Below are 22,914 nucleotides of genomic sequence, written 5' to 3' on the forward strand. Positions count from 1 at the left end.
CTTTTTTTTTTTTCCTTTTGGTGTCATGGTCCCCTTTGGCCATCCAATGAAGATTATAGACCCTTTCTTTGATTCATGTTAAATACTTAATCAACATGGATTTATAAAGAATACAGATTGTATTGAAATAGTAGGTGCTTAATTCTTTTTTTTTCTTTTAATGGAACTACACTGAGCTGTCAGGGCAATACAGGGTAGAAAAATATTCGACTTAGAGTGAACAGAGGTTTGGGTTCAAATTCTATCTCCAACACTTGCCCTTGAAGAAGCCACTTAAGTGCTATGCCTCAATTCTGCCACATGTAAAAATGGTGATAATTGCAATCCCACCCTCGAGAGGTACCATGGTACCATGGAAAAGATACTGCGTTTGGGAGTCCTATTGGAACCCCAGCTCTTTCTCTTACAACGTTTGTGAAATTGAGCAGGTGACTTGACCTCTCTGGATCTCAGTTTCCCCAACTGTAAAATGATGGATCCTACCTCATTGGCCTCTGAGGTTCCTTCCAACTCTCAATCTGTGACCTTTCGAAAAGTGCTGTGTAAACCCAAAAGCCGTGTAGACTTTATAGGATCACAGATTGAAAGCTCAGAGGATCCTTGGGACTATCAAATCCATTTTACAGAAGAGGAAACTGAAGAAAAGATAGATGGAATAGTTTACCCAAGCAAATGGCAAACTCTGGATTTGAACTCAGACCATCTGACTCCAAATCTCCCACTTTCCCCACTGTACCTGGTCGTTGTGTCTGTGACCACCCTGAGAGAAGAGTTATCTTTGTGGCCAGTGATTGTTAGAAAGACGGCATTCGAATGACCTCGTGCTATAATTGAATTATCTTCCCTCTCCTTCCCCCCCTCCACCCAGTGGAGACATTCACTTATTTAGAATAGCTCCCCCTTCATCTCCAGAGTAAGCAAGGCTTCTATCTTGCAGATTCCCTAGCCCCAGCACAAGAGCCCATGTTAAGGCTCTCTGCGGTTCAGGCAGGCTTGTCTTCCTGGCACAGAGCCTAGCCTGTTGGGGAAGAGCCCAGGTTCCTTTCACAGCTCAGCCCCTGCCTTGCCTTGGGGAGTTCACTGCCCTCCTTAGTTGCCATTCTGCACCACCCACCCCAATTTCCACAAAGCATGGAGAATGATACTTGGCTTAGTGGTGGCATGAGATAGAAATGTCTGAACTTGTTGAGGGAAACTCATTAGACAAACATGAATCATCCCTAACTCTTTTCTGGCCCTGCCAGCATACGGGAAGGTGCTCCCTTTGGGGCTGCCCTGTGCGGCACCCTGGCGATGTGACCCATTCAAGGCTCTAGTTTCCATGGAGGTGGTGAGGCGTGATGGAGGGAACATTAGTTATCAAGAGACGTGGTTCTGTCATTAACTCTGTGACCTTGGGAAAGTGATGCCCAACCTATAAAGGGAAGGAATTGTACTTACTTAGCTTGTCTAGCCACAACTTTCTAGGGAAGTCTGTGGTTTTTCCTTGGACAGGATCTACACTTCCATCCAGGCACCTCTTACTGGCTTGTCATGGAATTTGCTGTGAGGAGAAACCTTACAGATAATCCAGTCCAACAGCTCCCCCCCCCTCCTTTTAATAGAAGAGAAACTGAGGCCCAGAGAGTATGAGGGACTAGGTAGAGACAGAAAGGGGGGAAAGCTGGATTCTAAATCTTCTTTCCTTATATATATACAGCTCGATGAAGCTGGTGAGAGGGAAGTCCAAGCTTTGTTTCAGGCCAGGATTTAATCTAGATATTGAGGGAGAGGAGGTGGGCCCGGGGAATACACTTAAGTGTTAGGCTGATTCTGAGGTTTTTGAGGTGGAAAGGTGGAAGGAAGCACTTCCTCCTCCTCCCTGACTTTTCACTCTCTTAGGCCAAAGGCTTAGGGTTCTTTCTGTCTCCTGGACTGACTCTTCACAGTTAGTCACCGTGAAACCAAACCTGGGCAAAACCCAGGCTTCCTGAGTACAGCAAAAATCTATTTTAACCCAGGCCTGAGGATATTGTGAGGGCACTGAGGACTGAATTTGTCGTGGGTGTGTAAGTGGCCAGGTGTGTCAAAAGTTTGCAATCTGAGGACCTAGGTTCAAATTCTGCCTGTTTGATCTTGGGTAAGTCACTGAACCTTGATAGACTCAGTTTCCTCACCTGTAAAATGGTGAGGGGGGTGGTCTAGATGCAGTGAATGGTGTCAAATTCAGATAGAAACAGATTCCTCCAGGCCACATATTGACTTGTTCAGTTGTATCCAGGTCTTCGTGACCCCTTGTACCATAGCGCAGCAATACTGTCCATGGTAAGAATACTGTAGTCATTTATCATTTCCTTCTCCAGCTTATTTTACAAATGAGGAAACTGAGGCAAGCAGGTTTAAGTGACTTGCCCAGGATCACACAGTTAGTAAGTGTCTGAGGCCTGATTTAAACTCAGGTCTTCCTGACTCCAGGACCAGCATTCTATCTACTGTGCCATCTAGCTACAGATTGACTAAGAAAATCACAAATGAACATTATCTATTTTGCATTTTTTATTTATTTTGTTAAACATTTCCCAATTACATTTTTTAAGACTGGCTCTAAACCAATGATGCTATGACTTGTGTTTGAATCCTGTTTAAAGCCCGGGGAAGCTGTTGTGTGAGTTGTTTTACATAACAACTTCGAGTTTTCAGAGAAGGCTGGAGGAGGTTGGGGAATGGTATGATCTGGTCAGAAAGGGGGCTCCTTTCTTTTTTTTTATAGGGTTTCCAGAGTTCTCTTTTTAAGTGGTTTCAGTTGCCCTCAGGTAATTCATAGTTCTGAGATCAGGCAAGGTCAGTTCATACTCAGCTGCATTCAACATCACTACCTGGGTGAGTTTGAGCAGTCTGTCTGTCTCTGAGCCTTCTGGGACTAGATTTAATCTAGGTCTTACGCATCAGGCACTGTGCTAAGCATAGCCATGCTAAGAAAGGCATACACTGTCCCTGCCCTCAAATGGGAAGAGACAACAAGTAAATAACTCACATGCTGGTGAGATACCTGCAATATGAATGGGAGGTGATCTCAGATGGCCTCTGAGGCTCTATGATTCAAGGTCAGGAGACAAACTTGATTCAGAGGTCAGGCTGGAAGTCCTTCACACCCCAGGACATCAAGCCTAGGTTCTCTGGCCTACAGGGATGCTAAAGAAGTTAGCACGAGAGTCAGCCTCTGTTCTAGTCCCAGTTGAGTGACCTTCCTTGGTCTACCCAAGTGATCTCTCCCCTGGGCCTTTTCTGGCTCAAATGGAACTCCTCGCTGACTTCCCTTGTTCCTCACAAGCTTGACCTCTTCTTGGTGGCCAACATCTCCTGAACTTTGGGAGATTTTTTTCCTTCCCAGGGAGGCAGAATTGGGAACAATGAGAGGAAGTAACGAAAAAGGCAAATTTCCATTGAGGGACATATTTCCTCCTCCTAATTGTTTATCCAGAAGTGAGTGTGCTGGTAAATGTTTAACAACAGGCTCTCAGGAAAAACAAACAAACAAATGTCCCCAGACATTTAATCTGAATTATTACATTTTCTCTTTCACTTTCTTAAGTCTAGACAACCAACAAAGCAGTCATTCAAGCCCTCATTTGTAGCATTTGCTGATTTCTTGAGGAGTAAAAGCTGGCACTGAACACTTAAGGATAGGCTCCAGCACATCCCTGGGGTGACCCAGAAGTGGAATGGGCTGCCTTGGAGGAGGAAAGGGGTTCTTCCTCACTTGACTTTTCTGTGGGATTGTAGGGCAATTAGCCATCAATAAGCATTGATTAAGTACTATGAGGATGTACCGGGCACTGTCCTAGTGGCTGGATTTACGAAAATTAGATCGAATTAATACCCTCCAGGAGCTCACATTATAACGTGGGATATAAATATGCATTTGGGGGGGGATTTTATACATAATGGGGAAAACCAACACACGTGTACAATATGCATGTATGCAATATATACATTATAAAAACATCTGCCCACATGTAATATATGCAGTACAAATCTATACACATAAACAATGTGTATGCATATAAACATGTGTACATTCCTACATATATGAATGCAATATACATATAAACGAACCTGTACATATAAATATATATTCAAGCATGAACATATGCATATATAAACACAATGCATATATAAATATACACACATAAACACAATATATGCCCACATCTACATATGGATCTGGTTATATATGTATAAGCTTAGAATAAACATAAAGAAAATATAAATATAAATAAATTCATAGCAGTTAAATACAAGGGGACTTGGGAGCCCTAGCTGGTGAGGGGATCGGGAATGGCTAGAGGTAGAAGCTGATGAGGTGAAGATGGAGCTCATTCCAGGCATAAGAAGATGGCCGATGTAAAGGCTTCCCAGATGGGAGATGGAGAAGGCCAGTTAAGCTGGGCCAGAGCATGCTAGAGGGGCGTGACATACAGGAGACTTAAAAGATAGAGTGGAGTCAGGTTGTTAATGGCTTTAAAATCTAAACAAAGGAGATTTTATTTTATCCTGGAGGCAGGAGGAAGCCACTGGAGTTGATTAAAGAGGGCAGTGACATGGTCATCCCTGTGCTTAAGGAAAATTACTTTGACTGCCGCGTGGAAGATGGGCAAGAGTGGAGAAGTTATTGCCACGGTCCAAGTGCCTGTGTGACCCTGGGCAAGTCACTTAACTTCTTAGTGTCCCCAGGAACCTCTCCAAGACCCCAGTTTGCAGAGCTGGTGCTGGTCTGCATTGGCAGAGGAAGGCTCTGCTCTGGGAGGGCTCCACACTGATAACATTTCAGCACAGGGAAAAATAAACTTATCTAGTGTTTATACACAGTATGTATTGTGAAATAGATACACAGTCATTAACATAAATACACCTTCAGGCTCTCTCAGATTGGCCCCAGGGGGAGCTCAGGTTGGGGGAAGGTTAGAAAAGCTAGATTCTAATCCTGACCCTGCCACTTGGTGACCTTGGACAAAGCCTCTAGGCCTCAGTTTCCCTGTCTGTATGATAAAGGGTTTGAACTAAGTGGTGCAGTGGATAGAACACAGGGCCAGGAGTCAGGAAGCACCAAGTTCAAATGAAGCCTCAGACATTTCCTAGCTGTGTGACCCTGGATAAGTCACCTAACCTGTGCGTCCCTCAGTCTCTTTAATTGTAAAATGGGGATCATGATGGCTCCTATATCTCAGGGTTGTTGTGAGGATCATATCAGATGATATCTGTAAAATGCTTAGCGCAGTGCCTGGCACCTAGTAGGTGCTTAGTAAATACACATTCCCTTCCATTCTGAGGCTGCTGTCAGCTCTAAATCCTACAAACCTCCTTGTTTTATGAATGAGGAAGTTACGAGGCCCTGGGGCGTGGCACAATATAGTAGAAAGGGCTGGATTTGGAGCTGCAGGACCTGGATTCCAATCCTACCTCTGCTTTATCCTGTGTGACCTTGGCTAAGTCATTTATTTCGATGGACCTGAGTTTCCCCATCTATAAAGAGGGGGTTGGCTTGAATGATCTGTTCAGCCCCTCGCAGACCCTGAGATCGCCCTCCACCTGCCCCTCCTCCCCTCCATATACAACGACCTGGTTCTGTTGCCAAGATCACTTTTTGTTTGATGGAAAGGAAAGTAACAGCAGCCCAAGGGGGAAACCACCCATTTCCTGTAGCAGATAGAAGATTAAGAGATGGAGACTATTGGTAAATGGGCCTGGAGGCAGCTTGGGGTGCTGGCGGGAGAGGGGGAGGGAGGGAAAGCTCTGGGCACTGACTCTTCAGAGTTTGAGGGTGGGGTGGGAGAAGGCTGTGAATGGGCTCTCGCTGTTTCCTGAGTCACAACCCTGGGATTCCCAAGCTGACCTCAGCACCCCAAATGCCTGAGCATGATAAGTGAGGGTTCCAAGCATTTCAGTGAGGAGCAGTGGGTGGGGAAGGGGGTGCCCTGAGGACCACAGGAGGGACACATCCCTGGGAACTCTTCTCTTTTCTTTCCATTCCTGCCAAGGAAGGAGACGGTAAACACCAAGACCAGCCTGCTTATCCCGGTGCCCTGGGTCAGTCCAAGCTTGGCGAGGGTCAGGGGGTGCAGGCTGGAGGCTGGGGCTCTCACCAACAAACAGGCAGGTGTTTGGAAAGGGAACTGATTCCTCTGCCCAGGCCGTCGGCCAGGGCCTGCATTCCTCTGCCCCTTCGCCTCGTCTCCCTTGCAGCTGCTCCACGGGGGCCAGGACAGTTGTTCCGAGTCGGGGAGGCGCTCTCTGGAGACCGTCTGGTTCTCCACGCACCCCGGCTTTTGTGCGTTGGGTGATCTGCAATACTTGGGAGGCAGTCCTCGAGGTAGTGTTGACAAAGCTCTGCCTGTGCTTCCAACTCTGGACTTCCTAACTGCGTGTGACCTTAGGCAAGTCCCTAGGTTCCTCCTTCGAAAAAGAGGAGTTATTCATGCTTCACTCCTAGCCTCACCGGGCTGCCAGAGGGCAAATACTTTGTCAGCTTTAAAGTTCATTGAGTCCAGCTTCCTTGTTTTGCAAATGAAGACACTGGAGCTTAGGGAGGTTAAGTCACTTATCCAAGGACATCCAGATAGTAAGTATCCAAGCCAATATCCGTCCACCTGCTCACAGAGGGGAGGAAGTAATAATGGTTTGCTAAGGGCCTTTCCTCTCAATAACTTTGTGAGATAGGTAATGCTCACTTTATTATTTCCATTTTACAGATGAAGAAACTGAGGCTCAGAGGTTAAAGTGACTTGCCCATGGTCTCACAACTATAAGTGACTTGGGTGAACTAACTCAAGCCTGGCATTCATTCTGCTGTTTGCTTTGCCGCTTCCACCACATACGGGATGAGTTTGGTCGAGCACTGGTGCTGTCTGTAGCTGTCCTTCGGCCGGTCCCTGGTGGAATGGACATTGTTGGCCCCCATGGCCAGAGTCCCTGATGGACCGGAGTTTTAATAGCCCTGTAAAAATAGAGTGAAGGAGCCGACATCTCGAGGGCATCTCACTCACATCTGCCTTCTCTCCTCTCCCTAGGGCCTGTCAGTGACAAAGGATGGGTCCGGCTGCATCAAAGTCACCAAGTACTTTCTCTTCCTCTTCAACCTGCTTTTCTTTGTAAGTACATCAAACACCCCTCCATTTCCCTCCCATGGGGCATCTTCTCCCGCCCTTGGAGGCAGAGCTTCCAAGAACACGGGATTTCTTCTCTAGAAATCCTTCAGCTTTGGGGCAAAAGAAAGCTTCATGCTGCGGATTGTTGAAAGTCGTTCCTTGTGGCCCAGGGAAGTATTCAAGAAGAGGAGGCAGTCAGTGTACACAGTATGGGAAGAAGAACATCGAAGTTGAAGGACCTGTGTTCCCATCCACTCCTGAATCCTGCTACTGGTCTGGCTTTGGGCAAGCCCCTTCACTCTTCTGATGTCATTTTCCTGCCTTGCCTCCTTTTAGATTTTTTACCCTCCTCTTCCCCCATCCCCGCCTCCTCTTTCTGCCTCAAACTTTCATGTTTCACTTTTAGTTCCTTTCCCCAGTGGGGAAAGTTCTACCTCATGTCTCGGGGACCTCTGAGTCATTGCCATACTGGGCCTGAGGCTTGAGTGGGAGGACTCCTTTTTCATGGTTAGCCAAAACTCATGTGCCCATGATGGCAGTGGAGCTCAGACACCCTCCAGGGAGGGGGATGTCACCCAAGGAAGGACCTCACTGAACAGCCCAGTGGGCATCTTTGTTTGGGGAAACTGTGCTTAGGAGCAGGGGGATCTCCTCATTCTCTGTCCTCTCACCCACCCCAAATGTGCATTAGCCTTCGCCGTGCCCCTAGAGGCCAGGAGGCCTCTCTGCTAGAGCAGAAGCCCAGATGTTGGCTCTGTGGCACATCTGGATCTCGTTTTCCTGGGCTTGGGTTTTTTTTCCCTCCCTCTCCAAGCAGACAGTGAATACCTCTGAAGCTACCAGAATTCCATTGATTGGTAGTCATAGAGTAGCTTTTGACATCCCTGGGATAAAGTTTTAAAGGACCATCCTACTTGTGTGTGTGTGTGTGTGTGTGTGTGTAGAGGAGTTGCCTTCACATATGTAGACACTCTCTTGCTTTATATATGTGTGGTATATAGGAGGTACATAATAAATGCTTATTGATTGATTGATTGACTGGGGATACAGATGCATAAGTGAAACAGACCTCACCCTCAAGGAATTTGCACTGTATTGATGTGACCATTCAACATGTTGACATATAAATAAATGGAAAATCTATACAAAATTGACACCAACAATTGAGGAGACAGGAAAGGCCCCTGGAAGGAGGCTGCACCCTCGAGGAGACCCTTGAATAGGAGCCAGTCCTTATTTTGTGACTGCTATACATGCCCTGTTGAGATGAGGGAGGTGTTGGTGTCATGGGAAGAAAGGTGGGCCGGTCACGTGGTGCCGGATTGGGAATCAAGGGACTTAAGTTTACATCCCCATTCTGAGGTTTTCTACATACATGACCTTGGATAAGTCACTTATCCTCTGGGCCTCAGTCTCCTTATTTATGAAAATGAGAGGGGTGGATTTGGCAGTCCCCAAGGCCTCTCCCTGCTCTTAATCTCTTACCCTATGAACCTTCATTGTTCATACACGCCTGGGCCTGGCCCAGTTCCCAAAGATTACTAATTATGCTTATTTCATGGTTGTTCCAGGGACAGGGAGGGAGTTTGTTGGGAGTAGAGTGAGGGGAAAGGGGAAGGAGGGGGACCTTAGCCTTCTGGGAGATCATACTTAGGCTCTGGCTTGGCCAGCAGCAGGTATTGAGCCCCAGGGAGAGGCAGGGAAGGCGGTGTTTGTCTTCCACACAATCATACAATGGGTATGTCGGTGCCCTGCCCTGCAGTAACCCAGCTCGGCTCCCTCCCTAGGGCTGAGCTCTGGGCACTGTGCCCTCCCACCCACCCTGGGACCAGCCTTCTGGGCCCACAAAGAGTTGGCCTGGAGCTTCTAGGATAGGGAGGGAGAGGACAGAATGGCTCCAGCTCCTGAGCCAAAGTATTTTCCCACATTTTGTATGGAGGAAAGAGGAGGAGGAGGAGGAGACAGAAGGGAAAAAATTTCCCCCCCCCACTCTCCCAGGGAGCTGAAGGGGGCAGAGAAGGGGGCCTAGAACTGCCGGCCTCAGCACTGTACAACTGGCCTCACCCCCGCCAAGACTGGGATGGGGGCCTCTCCTGGCCCGGCTCAGTGGGTGATGTGAAGCAGCTGGGCTCTGGGCAGCAAGCACTGAGCTTCCTGGCTCCCTGCTCTGGCTGAGCTGGCTGCCTTAAAGGGCCAGCAGGTGGGCACTAAGCCCTTGACCAGGCTTGGGGGTTCTGAGTCAGGGAGGGGCTCTGCGCTTTGGGGACAGCAACAGCTGGTTGGATCCCAAGAGTGCTGGGTGGGAGGAACCGTGGTAATTGACGTGGATAGTGAGGATAATGATCCTTGCTAGCATTCAGGTGGCACTTTTTAAAGTTTGCAAAACTATCTTATTTTTCTTAGCTTGTTTTATATCATGGACCCTTGACCCTTGGTGAACTGCTTCTCAGAAGGATGTTTTTAAATGCATAAAATGAGATTCAGAGGGTGGCAAAGGAAATCAATTCTATTAAAATGCAATTGTCAAAAGACATTATTTTAAAAGTTCACAGCCCAGGTTAAGATTCCATATTTTGCAGTGCATGGTCAGGTAACTCTACAAGAAACGACAGGGGTCTTTCCCTTGATATTTTGACATTTTGATGGATGTGAGGTATACTTCAGAGCTGTTTTTGTTTGCTTTTTTTTTTATAGCTGAATATTCTTTCAAGTGTTTATTTAGAATTTTGGTTCTTACAACTCTGTAAGGCAGGTCTTTTGACGATGCCCATTTTACAGATGAGGAAATACAGGCTGCATGAGATTAAGTGACTGGTCTAGAGTTACACAGATAATAAATGCCTGACATAGGAGTCAGACTCTGAGGGCTGCTAGGTGGCACAGTGGATAGAGCGCTGGGCCTGGAGTCAAATTGCTAAGTTCAAATCTGGCCTCAGACATTTCCTAGCTGTGCGACCCTGGGCAAGTCACTTGCCCCTGTTTGCCTTAGTTTCCTCATCTGCAAAATGAGCTGGAGAAGGAAATGGCAAACCACTCCAGTATCTCTTCCAAGAAAACCCCAAATGGGGTCAGGGAGAGTCAGGACTGAAATGACCAAATAGGATTCAAACTCCAGTCTTTTAGATTGTTCCCAGTCCATTACTCTATGGACAGTAACCCTAAATGCTTCATCAATAATGTAGAAATATGAGGTTTTGACAGCTAATTATGGGATATGAGACCTTGAAGTGGAAGGACCTTTGAAGCATGGGCTCATAGATTTAGTGCTGGCAGAGACCTTAGGGGTCATCAAGGCTCCCCTTTCCCCCCATTTTAAAGAACAAGACATTGGGGCCCAGAAAGGAGCAACACCTCAGTCCAGCATGCGTAGGGAATAAGTAGCAGAGCTGGGATTTGAACCCAGGTCCTCTGACTCAAGGCAGGCATGCTTGCCACAGTGCCACCATATTGGAAAGTCCTGGCCTTTTTGATAGAAGGGGTGGTCAAATATCTTCCTTGTCACCCCTCCTGCAAAAGTGAGGGATCCCCCGGGCTTTGCCAAGGGGATTTGTTAGAGAGGGGGCACAGATTGTAAATAAGCACTTGAAAAAACAAAAAAGGTTTAGCCCTTAAAGAAATGACTCCCATGTGGCCATTCACATCTGTCAAAATAGGGAAAAAAGATCTTGTTTTAGGGAACTACCTGGCAGCGTGCTGTAAGAGGGAAGAAAATAATCATAGCCTTATTAGAAGAATCCCATTACTGGAACAGAAAGGAATTGTAGTGCGGAAAGTATAGTCAAGTCAACAAGCACTTATTGAGAGACTACTGTGAGCCAGGAACTGTGCTAAGGCCTGGGGTGGGGGTGGGGGTGGGGTACACTATGAGCAGAAAGAAAGGCAGTCCCTCCCCCTGAAGGAGCTTATATTCTAATGGTAGGAGCTTTGACAGTCATTGGATGATAGGAGGATTCCCCTGAGAGTATTTTCAAAGGGAAAGAATTACATACAAACATCTCTGGACCTCAGTTTCCTCATCTGTAAAATGAGGGGATTGGATAAGATGACCTCTGAGATCCTTCCAGCCCGATGATCCCGATCCCTGTCAGTCCTTGTGGGGGTACAAGGGAAAGAGGGCAGGTATCTTTGGTGCCGGCCACTTGGGGAGCAGCTCTGTTGCCTAAAAGATTAGGAACACCAAAGACTAGAGGGGACTTTGGTCCTTTTCTCTCCTGAGGGCCTAGATGGGCCTTGATGATTCTTCTGCTTGGGTTCCCCATTCAGGAGATCATTCACTGTGAAGGAGGACTGATCTGGTGTCTGGTGTGAAAGAGAGGCATGGAGGCCCCTGTGGGAGGGTTGTGAAGGGAGGGAGAGAGGGAAAAGTGGAGAGGCGCTGAGCTGGTTGGTGAGTCCTCCCTTCACCTTCCTTGAACCCAGCTGCCTCCAGACTCTGTTGAAGATGCACAGTGTGCTCACACATGCCTGGGGGAGGGGGGTAAAGGAGATCATGTTTTCCGGGACATGCCCAGTGAGTGATCTGGTCTACTGGGCCAGGGCCCTATCTCTTGTTTATTATCTGACCAGGGCGCCAGCCCAGACCGAAGGCGGAATCTGGAATGAGACCAACTTGGAGCCTTTACCAGTCTCATCTGGCAGAGACTAACCTCCTCCATTTTTCTCTCCTTACCCCTCGTCCCCCTGAATCTTTGAATCCTTTATTTATCCCCATGGTAGACTGTAAATGTCTCTGTTTGGCACTCAGAGCTCCATACAACCTGGCACCAGCCTATCATGTCATATATTACCTCCCTCCATGAGCTCTCAGGTCCAGCCCAACCAGCCAACACTTCTATCTCCCATCTCCCTCCAGCACCTTGCATGGTCTATCTCCCGTTCCTGGAAGCTCTCCTCTCTCAAAGACTCACCTTCTGCAGAAGGCCTTGTCTGGTCCCAGCAGTTACTTCTACTTTCTCAAGCCTTCCAAGCCCCTTGTGTCTTCCTTGTATGTATTCTCTGTCTGCCTCTGTCTCTCTCTGTCTGTCTCTCTGTCTCTGTCTCTGTCTCTATCTGTCTGTCTCTCTGTCTCTGTCTCTATCTGTCTATCTCTCTGTCTCTCTGTCTCTGCCTCTGTCTCTCTCTGTCTTTCTCTGTCTCTCTGTCTCTCTCTATGAATACACACACACACATATGTATATGTGTATATACATATATATATATGTGTGTGTGTGTGTATGTTGTAATATGTGTGGATATGTAGTAACTAAACTTTGTACCTTTCCTAATGCTTTGCATACAGCAGGTGCTAAGTAAATGACTGAGTGTGATGTGATTGTATTGTGCTAGTGAAGCCTGAAGCTGAAGGAGCAGAGCTTTCCCCCTGGGCCTTGTTCCCACAGCTGACCTTGGGTGGGGGTCTCAAATTAGGAGGGGTGGGGCCTCAGGGGGGGCTGAGCCTGAAGCTTGAGACTCAGAAGGACTTGTCCCCTCCCGATGTTCCCAGGCCTCCTAATTTGGCTCCTAGCTCACTGGCTTGACCTTGTCTTGAGCCTGGAACCAGCCCTGGCTGGTCTTGGGTGGGCTTGCTGGGCCTGGAGGTGCCCCTCCCAAGCTAGCCTGCGACCACACAGAAAGGGGCTGCCTGGGAAGGTTGGGAGCCGGGCCCTTTCCTTTCTCCAGCTCCCAATGGCCCCAGCCAAGGCGTCTGGAGAATGTGGGCTCAGATTTTTTAGGACTGGTTTTTTTCTGTCCATTACTCCCCCATCCTTTTGTGTTTATCTGTGCATTTTTCGAGGGAAGGGGGTGTTATCCTTGTCTGTAGGAGCCAGGGTGCCCATTTCCCTTTCATAATCTAGCAAGTTCCTGCTAGAGACAATGGCTGGAAAGCTTCAGGGGCTCTGTCTGACCCACCTCTCGTCAGGCTCCCAGAGCTAGCATCTGAAGGTATGGCTTGGCCTGTGGACTGGGCCCAGATGGGATCTCTTCTCCACAAAGAAGTCAAGCTTGTTATCTCACCCTGGAGTCTTTTAAGCCCTCCCACTTACTTCCTGCCAATTGTGTTCTGGAGACACTGGGTGACTCCCCTGTTTCCTACTCCAGTGACTTCATCTCACACCCCCAACACCCCTTGTCATCTCTGTACCTGGAGATCCAAGTGCTGGCACCTACAAGAGCTCCTCTGACAACGGGCAGCATAGATGTGTCAAAAAAGCATTAGGTTAGGGTCCGAGAGCCAAGTTTGAATCCCAGCTGTGCTGCGATGACCTGGAATGAGCATCCCCCCTCTCTAAAATAAAGGGTTTGGAATAGAACATCTTGGGTGGCTCCCCGTTCTGATGAGACTGTGACTCAGACCTGGGGCCTCATCCTCTGCTCTGTCATAGGTGTGCTGAGTGACCCTGGACAAATCAATTCCCTTCGATAAGCTTTAGATAACTCATCTCTATAACACAAATAACACTTGCCTTAGCAACTGCTCACAGAGTTACTGTGAAGACCAAATAGGTTAATGGGTATGACAGCCCCTTCAAAAATAATAGTAATTGTTGACACTTCTATTACCCTTACGAGTTTGCAAAGTACTTTACATAAGCTGTCTCCTTTGATTCTCACAACAACCCTGGGAGGCAGGCACTATTATTATCCCCATTTTATAGATTAGGAAACTGAGACTTAGCTAGGTGTCACAGTAGAGAGAGCATTGAGCCTAGAGTAAGGAAGACTTGAGTTCAAATCCAGCCTCAGGCATTTAACAAGCTGTGTGACCCTGGACAAGTCACTGGACCTCTGTTGGTCTTAGCTTTTTCTTTTTTTTTTTTCTTTGCTAGGCAATGGAGTTAAGTGACTTGCCCAGGGTCCACAGCTAGTAAATGTCGAGTGTCTGAGGCCGGATTTGAACTCAGGTCCTCCTGATTCCAGGGCTGGTGCTCTATCCACTGTTCTACCTAGCTGCCCAGACAACCACCCTGCTCTCCCTCTATATCTGTGATCCTATTTAATTCTTAATTCTGAGCTAGGGGGAGAAGATAATTACCAAGTCTATTCAACCCTCTCTAGGCCATGAGTCAGTTGTTGGGTGGGACCAGAACAGCCTTTGGGCCCTAATATAGATCAGTTTGACTCACAAGGAATCAGGAATCAGTGTCAGGAAGACTGACTCCTGCCTTAGACCTTTAATAGATTGTTGACCTTGGGCCTCACTTTCCTAGTCTGTAAAATGGGGGTGGTAATAGCATGTACTTCACAGGCTTGTTTTCAGTGAGATGGTGTATGTAAAAAACTTCTTAAGCCCTAAGAGGACTTGAGTTCAGATCCAGACTTTGGCATTACCTATGTGGAAAAAGTCACCGAAACTCTCTGGGTTTCAGTTTCCTCATCTATAAAAAGAAAGGATTCGATTAGATAGCTCTAAAGGTCAATTCCCAGCTGTAAAATACCAAGCCTGGTATTGCTAAATAAATGTGATCCTGGTCAATGCTCTTATTTTATAAGGGAGGAAACCGCCATTCTTATTGTAGCCAATATTATCCAGAAGAACGTCTGAGGGCTGGCCTCCAAGTCCCAGGTTTGAATCCCAACTCTGATGCATTATGGCCTTTCAGCACCCCAGGCAATTCTCTGAGTATATATCACAGAACAGCTGTTAATCATGGTGGAAGGCATTTCCTGACTGGGAGTTTTCTGTCTTGAAGTCACAAGTCTGGACCACCTGCCCCCCAAAAAGTGTGTGTATAACATTTTTAATATTTAACATCATATACATATGCATATATATCTTAAATTACATTTAATATTATATACACATACATACACACACTTACACGTGTACACACATATGCATACATAACTTCAGCGTTTTGTTTTATATCTACATATCTACGTGTATATATATATATTATATATATATATATATATATATATGTATGGTATATATGTGTGTATATATATGTATATGTGTGTATACAAACATACCTCAGAGATATTGTGGGTTTGGTCCCACACCAATAAAGTGAATACGGCAATAAAACGAGTTGCAAATCTTTCTGTTTCCCAGTGCCTATAAAGATTATGTTTATTCTATACTGAAGTCTATTGGGTTAAACAGTATTATATCTAAAAAAAATACATGCCTTAGTTTAAAAAAAGGCAACTTTTCTTGCTAAAAAATGCTAACGATCATCTGAGCCTTCAGGGAATGGTGATCTTTTTGGGGGTGGGGGCTGCTCAAAGTTGGGGTGGCTGTGGCAATTTCTTAAAACAAGACAACAATGGAGTTTTCATCACTTGAACACTTAGAGGCCATTGTAGGGTAATTAACTGGCCTAATTTCAATATTCTTGTATCTTGGGTAATAAAGAGGCCCCAGAAGAGGGACAGAGCCTGGGAATGGTCCATCAGTGGAGCAGTTAGAACACATACATTAATCAATTAAGTTCACCGTCTTACATGGGTGTGGTTCACGATACCCCCAAACAGTCACAATAGGATCACTGATCACAGATCATCATCACCAATATAATAACGACAAAGTTTGAAACATTGGGAGCGTTACCAAAATGTGACACAGAGACACGATATTAGCACGTGCTACTGGGAAAATGGTGCCAATAGACTTGCTGGTGCAAGCTTGCCACCACCTTCAATTTGTAAAAATCACTGTATCTGCAGAGTGCAATAAAACAAGCTATGCCTGTATATGTGTATGTGTGTCTATATTTTTGATGTTTGATATGTATACACGCACATACGTATGCATGCACATATACATACGTACACAGATGTGTGTATATCATAGGTCCAGTCCCTAGTCTTATATATTAATCCAGAGAGGGTGCGCCTCCCACTGTTCCAGGAGTTTGGCTCCCCTCACATCCTAACTTAGCACCAATTTCATTCTAGATCTTGGGAGCCACGATGCTCGGGTTTGGAATATGGATTCTGGCGGACAGAAGCAGCTTCATCTCTATTCTGCGTGAGTTTCCCATTTGGCTTGTCCTGCTGTGGGTTAAGGGGGGAGATCAAGGGAGCGAGACAGGGAGGGAGAGAGAGAGAGAGAGAGAGAGAGAGAGAGAGAGAGAGAGAGAGAGAGAGAGAGAGAGAGAGAGAGAGAGAGAGAGAGAGAGATGCCTGAGGCCTCTTCTCATCACGGCCATTCTCCTTACTCTGGGAAGTAAGTCTCCGTTCCTGACCCAGGGAGGAAAGGTGGCGGTTGGAGGCTTAAGTTAAACCAGGTCCTTTCCTGTAGCTCTTGGGTCCCAGGTGTTTGATATGTATGGTCTATTACTAGAAATGCTTTGACTCCTTACTGACCCCTGGAGGCATAGTAAGCACTGGACATGTGGCTAAGAGATAGGCCTTGGGTGTTTCTTTTTTTGATAGAGAAGGCTCAGCCATATAGATAAAGTGCAAGAGTACTGAATGCAAAGTCAGATCCTCCCTCTGACACTGAATACCTTAGACTAATCACTTAGCCTACTCAGGCCTCATTTTCTCATCTATAAAATGACGAATTAGGCAAGGTGACCACTTAGTTCCCTTCCAGCTCTAAATCTAAGGAGCCTGTGAGTCAGAAAGGCCTGAGTTCAAATCCTGCCTCTGACACTCCTAGCTGTGGCACCTTTGCCAAGACACTTAATCTCTACTGACTCAAGCAAATCTCAAGGTTGTAGATGGATTTCAAGAAAGTTCCCATAAGAACAAAATCACAGATCCTTCTCATATATGAGTGTTGATATAGCCTAGTGCTTAAAACATTGGGATAGGAGTGAGAAAACATTGGGATAGGAGTGAGAAAACATGGGATGTTTGGGGGGGGTAGATCTGATTTCACTCCCAGTGTAGAAACTCTCTCCACTGTAATCAAAAACTAATCTGTAATCAACACCGACAGAGACTTGCTTAGGGCACTGTCCGTGGTATGGACACTGAGATTCCAAAAGTTAAGTGAGGTGCACGTGGCCACAGAGATAAAACTTGAACCCTGGTTTTTCTGCCTAAAGAGCTTGCCTTCTCTCTGCCATAGTAGGACATCTCAGCATAAGCCTGACAAGTAGCTCTTAAAAGTCTGAGGGTTTTTTTTTTTTGTGAGGCAATCGGGGTTAAGTGACTTGCTCAGGGTCACACAGCTAGTTAAGTGTCAAGTGTATGAGGCCAGATTTGAACTCAGGTCCTCCTGACTCCAAGGCTGGAGCTCTATCTAATCCACCACCTACCTGCTCCTTGAGCTCTTTTTTAAACAATAGATTTTTATTGGTATCTTCTGTCTTCCAATATCTTAGGTTTCTCCCTGGATTCCTTCTCTTCTCCCCTCCCAGAGAGCCATCTTTTAAAACAAAGAATCTCTGAGTTCTTAAGAAGGTCATTAAGCCCAGGGTATTTTTAACATGTAATTATTTGAAGGAGCAGGGTTGCTTTTTAAGGGGAAAAAGCACTGGACTGGAAGACTGAGTCCTGCCTCTGACACTAACTTACTGAATGACTTTAGGGCAAGTCTCATCACCATTCTGGGCCTCAGTTTCCTTGTCTGTAAAAATGAGAAATTTAGATTAAAATCTATCAATTTCCAACCACTTCTGGCTGTCTCCACTTGGAATTTGTCAGGAGCAACTCAACCCAATGTGTCCAAAATTAAATTCCCATCCCCTCCTCTGCTCTTCATCCCCAACTTCCCTATTTCCATTGATGGGGCCGCCATCCTCTCTGTCACCAAGACTTAAGATACTAGAGTCATCTTTGGCTTTTCCCTCTCCCTCACTGTCTACACTTGATCCATTCTTTACACTGTCTATTTTCCCCTCTCAAATCCATCAAATATTGTTCTCATTCAGGCCCTTATAATTTCTTACCATTACCATTATGAGCTTATGAAATACCCTCCCTGCCCTCGGTCTACTTTTCTCTAATTCATTCTGCACACAGCTACCAAAATCTTATTTAATAATCTTAATCAAATAATCAAATCTTCATAAGATTTATGAAATCTTATTAATTATTAGACAGCTCGGACAAGCTACTCCCCTGTTCAAAAACCTTCAAGGGCTCCCAATTGCCTATAGACTAAAATCTGGAATCCTCAGTTCTGGCACAATCTATATTTCCAGCCTTTTTTTCCTATGATTCCCCTCGATGTCCTCTATATTCCAGACAAATCTAACTGTTGGTCATTCATAGATCTTGTCTAGCCATCTCTGCCTCGGTGCCCTTGTGAAGGCTGCCCACCACCCCTTTCATACTGAATGCATGTTCCTCTTCTTGAAAGCATCCACTGAGGGGGAACCCACCCACCGCTTCTCAAGGCAGCTCATCCCACTTTTGGACAGCTCTCATTGTGAGCCTATTTTTCCTGACATTGAGCCCAAATATGCCTCTTTGCTTCATCTCCCTCTTGTCTCTAATTCTGTCCTCTGGAGCCAAATAGGACAAGTTTCATCGCTGTTCAATAGGATTATTATTCAAGTATTTGAATACTGCCACTGTGACCTCCTCTCCTCTTATCCAGGCTGAATATCCCAAGTTCCTTCAGCTGTTCCTCTCATTGCAGGGATGGCAGATCAGAGGATAATGGCTAGGGCTGGAAGGGACCTTGGAAGACATCTTTCCAACCCTCTCATTTTACACAAGAGGAAAATAAGGCCCAGGAAAGTTAAATGACTTTCCAAGGTCATAAAAGGATTCAGTTTCGGAGGCAACATTTGAACTCCGGTCCCCGGCCCTAGAACGAGTGCCTCGAGGCCCATTTCCACCTGGAGAGAGGCAGGGCTCACGTAACCTCCCACACCTGGACGCAGACTCCATCCTCTCCCCACTCTGGGTCCCAGGTCTTTGCTCTCTAGCCCGCCCCCTCCCCCGGTCACAGCGAGTTGTGGTTATTGCTTATCTCCCTTCTCCCCAAACAGCTGCAGGACAGGTTCAGGGTAGGGAAGAGCTGACAGCTGTTGTATTTGCATAGTGAAAGCTCCGCTGAGCCCACACCTGTTGCCACATCTCCTCCTAATCGAGGGCCGTCCTGTGCCGGCTGCCTCCGATTCTCCCCAGGGAGGGAGCTGGCCCCATTCTGGTCAGACCCAAGCTTCTCAGTGCTTAGCTTTCTCCTTCCTTCCGGGGGGCTGGGAAGGGTGGAGATTTCCTGCTTCAACCTAAGATTCCTCTCGCCCAGCTGTGTTCGCCCTTTCTCCTCCCACGACTTTGGTAACCTGAGCGCTTTTGCAAGGGTCGCTCCTGCTCGGGGCCTGCTACGGCAAAAGGGGACAGGGGAGGAAGGTGAATACAAAACTCTATGGTCTTGGCCCCTTGCCTGTGCTTCCCAGGCATCCGTCCAGCAGAGCAAGGTCCAGGGAGCCCTCCCAAGTTCCCATCTTGGTGCTCACATTCAAATGGATTGTAGACCTGAGCTAACTTGCTCTGGATGGATATTCTCTCTCTCTTTTTTAATTTTATTAATTTATTTTGATTTATCAACAATCACTTCCATATGCTTTTGAGTTGAAAGTTTCTCTCCCCCTTCCTCCCCTCAACCCTCCCCAAGAGGGTGCACAATCTGATATAGGCTTTACATTTACATTCCTATTAAACATATTTTCACATTAGTGAAGTTGTAAATAAAAATTAACGCCAATAGGAGGAACCATCAGAAAGATGAAACAAAACTTAACAGAAGGTAAAAATAAGTGATAGCAATTGGACTTCCATAGTTCTTTCTTTGGGTGTGGACAGCATTTTCCATCCCAAGGCCTCTGGAGATGTCTTAGATCCTTGTAATGCTGAGAAGGGTTCAGTTTAACAATCTTAGTCATCGCACAACATGGCTGTTATTGTGTACAAAGTCCTCTTGGTTCTGCTCACTTCACTCAGCATCAGACCATATAAGCCTTTCCAGGTTTTTCTGAAGTCAGCCTGTTCATCATTTCTTATAGCACAATAGTATTCCAACTTGCTCAGCCATTCCCCAGTTGATGGGCGTCCTCTCAGTTCTGGATGGGATATTCTCACTGCCCTTTCTCTCCCCCTCCAACTTTCCAGTCTTCTTATACCTTATTCCCCTTTGATCCAGTCATCAATCCAGCGACCCAGGCCTCTTGGCTGCTCCAGGAACAGGACCCTCCATGTCTCAGTTCTGGGCATTTTCCTCTGGCTGGCCCTGGTGCCCGGAATGCTCTCCCTCTGCTCAGATGGCTGACCTCCCTGGCTTCCTTGAAGTCCCTCCTACAGAAAGCCTTCCCTAACCCTAAGAAGGGTTAAGATTAAGAAATCCCAGTGTTTGCTTTTCCCTCTTTTATTTCCTATTTATCTTTTGCTTTGTATATATTTGTTTTATATAATTTTTTTTTTTGGTGAGGCAATTGGGGTTAAGTGACTTGCCTAGAGTCACACAGCCATTAAGTGTCAAGTGTCTGAGGCTGGGTTTGAAGTCAGGTCCTCCTGACTCCAGCCCCGGTACTCTATCTGCAGCGCCACCTAGCCTCCCCTTTCCTTTTGCTTTGCATATATCTGTTTGCTTGCTGTCTCCCCCGCTAAACTGTAAGCTCCTCGAAGGCAGGGACTGTCTTCTGCCTCTTTTTGTATCCCCACTGCCTGGTGCATAGTAGGTACTTAATGTTTTTTGATTAGTATGTAATGCTTCTGACTCAGAAGATGCTCATCTGATGACTAGCTATCCAACCCTGAGCAGCTCATTTAGAACCTTAGACTATCTGGAAGACGGCCCTGAGGAGATCTAATAATGACAAAAACTAACATTTATATTTATTCACATTTTTTTTTAGGCCATTGAGCTTAAGTGACTTCCCCAGGGTCACACAGCTAGTAAGTGTCAAGCGTTTGGTCTGAGGCTAAATTTGAACTCAGGTCCTCCTGACTTTAGGGCTGGTGCTCTATCTGCTGTGCCGCCTAGCTGCCTCCTATATTTATTTACATTAAAGCTAACATTTTAAGGTTTTTAAAACATTGGACACAAGTTTTCCATTTAATCCTCACAACAATCCTGGGGAGTAGTGCTATTTTTCTACCCATTTTATGGATGAGGAAGCTGAGGCAAACAGAGGTTAAGTGATTTTCCCAAGGTCACAGAGCTAGGAAGTGTCTGAGGCCACGTTGAACACAGTCTTCCCAATTCTGAACTCAGTCTTCTCTCCACTGAGTCTGCTAGTTGTTACCTCTGCTTAAGCTTGTCCCTGAGTGAGGATCTTTGTATAGTTATGTCCTCACCAGTGGGCTTTGCTTGGATAGTTCCCGTGACACAGGACTCGCTATCTTTAAAGCAGTTTGACCCGATTTTGGGAAGCTGTCATGTTTATTGGGCGTTTTTCCCGAGGGTTGGGGCTCAGGCATCTCCCACCCTCTGGCTGCACAGTGAACACGGCCATCTGTACTGCCCCTGCCCCCTACAAAGATCTTGCTGCCTTCCCAGCTGCTGCGTTGTCCTAGAAGCAATGCCACTCTCCATTAAGAACACGAGCTGTGTGAGAGCAGGATTGTCTCATGTTTGCTTTGTATCCCCAGTACCAAACACAGCGCTTGGGCTACAGTTAGAAGCAGTTAGCTTTTCCATTCTGTTTTTCATTAAACCAAATCTTCCTCTGTGAAATACCCAGTCCATTGCTCCTGGTTCTGCTCTGTGGGGCTGAGCAGAGCAGTCCAGCTCTTCTTCTATAGAGCAGACCTTCGGAGTCTTGAAAACTGCTGTTGTATGTGTACGTGCGTGTTTGTGTTCAGAATTGTGTCCTCTAGGCTGATGTGGTCCAGCTGTTTTACCTGATGCTCGGAAAGCACAATCTGTTCGTAGGCTCCAGCTTCTTTTAAAATGTAATGCCTAAAATAAATAAATACATTTTAAAATGTAATGCCTAGAACTGACCTGCAGGTGGTACAAGTGCCAAAGACATTCCTGAAGCCTGGCCATCTCCCTAGTCCTAGACTCTTTAATGAGTCCTGGGATGGCATTCCCTTTTTCAGCTGTCATTCATCCAGTTGAGCTCAGCGAGCACTTATTAAACACCAACTCTGTACGAGGCACCTGGGGGCACAGAGGGGAAAATGAAATAGCCCCGAGTCTCCAAGGAGCTTTCTTTCTCCTGGAAGGATGGGTGCAGCTTGAGAGCTGGGCAGATTCTGAATGAGTGATCATCCCCACGGTTTGGAGAGGTGGGCAAAGTCACTTGCAGACGATAGTCAGTGGCAGAGGCAGGATCAGAACCCAAGGCTTCTGCATTTCCAGCATTCCTTCAATTCAGCAAGCATTTATTAGGCACTTCCTGTGGGACTATGCTGAGTGTCAGAGATTGATGAAGTAAGAAAGGACAGTCCTCCTCAAGGAGTATGCAATGCAAAGAGGCAGCCAACACGGACACAATTCAGCGGATACTAGATGCTTGCTGAATACGTGGAAAGTAGACAGAGAGGTAAGACACCAGCAGCTAGGGGACTGGGAAAGGCTCCTGGCGTGGGTAGAAGATGGCTGAGTCTTGAAGAAAGGCGGAGAAGCTAAGAAGGGGAGCATTCTAAGTATTATGTCAGCCAGTGCAAGAGGGGAGGGGAATAAGCATTTATTTAGTACCTGCTATGTGCCAGGCAACTGCTGAGTGCTTTGTAAGTGTTACCTCATTGATCTTCACAATAATCCTGGGAAGTAGGTGCTACTATTATCTCCATTTTGTGGTTGAGGAAACTGAGGCAGGCAGAGATGAAATGACTTGTCCAGGGCTACATAGCTAGTGTCTGAAGCCAGATTTCAATTTGGGCTCTTCCTGACTCTAAGTCTAGTACTCCATCCACTGTGCCATTTACCTGCCTCTAATACAAAGGCGGGAGATAGAGT

At 46.4% G+C, this 22,914-nt stretch overlaps 1 protein-coding gene across 2 annotated transcripts in view; it reads left to right on the top strand.

The window, feature by feature from the left end:
• Positions 1-22,914, top strand: part of CD82 (CD82 molecule) — a 79,213-nt gene that overhangs the window by 36,096 nt on the left and 20,203 nt on the right. For both annotated transcript variants that reach the window (XM_021009729.2, XM_078148479.1), the window contains exons 2-3: positions 7,047-7,127; positions 16,002-16,074. In XM_021009729.2, the coding sequence (XP_020865388.1) occupies positions 7,047-7,127; positions 16,002-16,074 (154 nt within the window). The remainder of the gene's footprint in view (positions 1-7,046; positions 7,128-16,001; positions 16,075-22,914) is intronic.

The sequence above is a fragment of the Phascolarctos cinereus genome, unplaced genomic scaffold (assembly GCF_003287225.1).
Source record: "Phascolarctos cinereus isolate Bilbo 61053 unplaced genomic scaffold, phaCin_HiC Scaffold_9;HRSCAF=440, whole genome shotgun sequence".
Classification (NCBI taxonomy): domain Eukaryota; kingdom Metazoa; phylum Chordata; class Mammalia; order Diprotodontia; family Phascolarctidae; genus Phascolarctos; species Phascolarctos cinereus.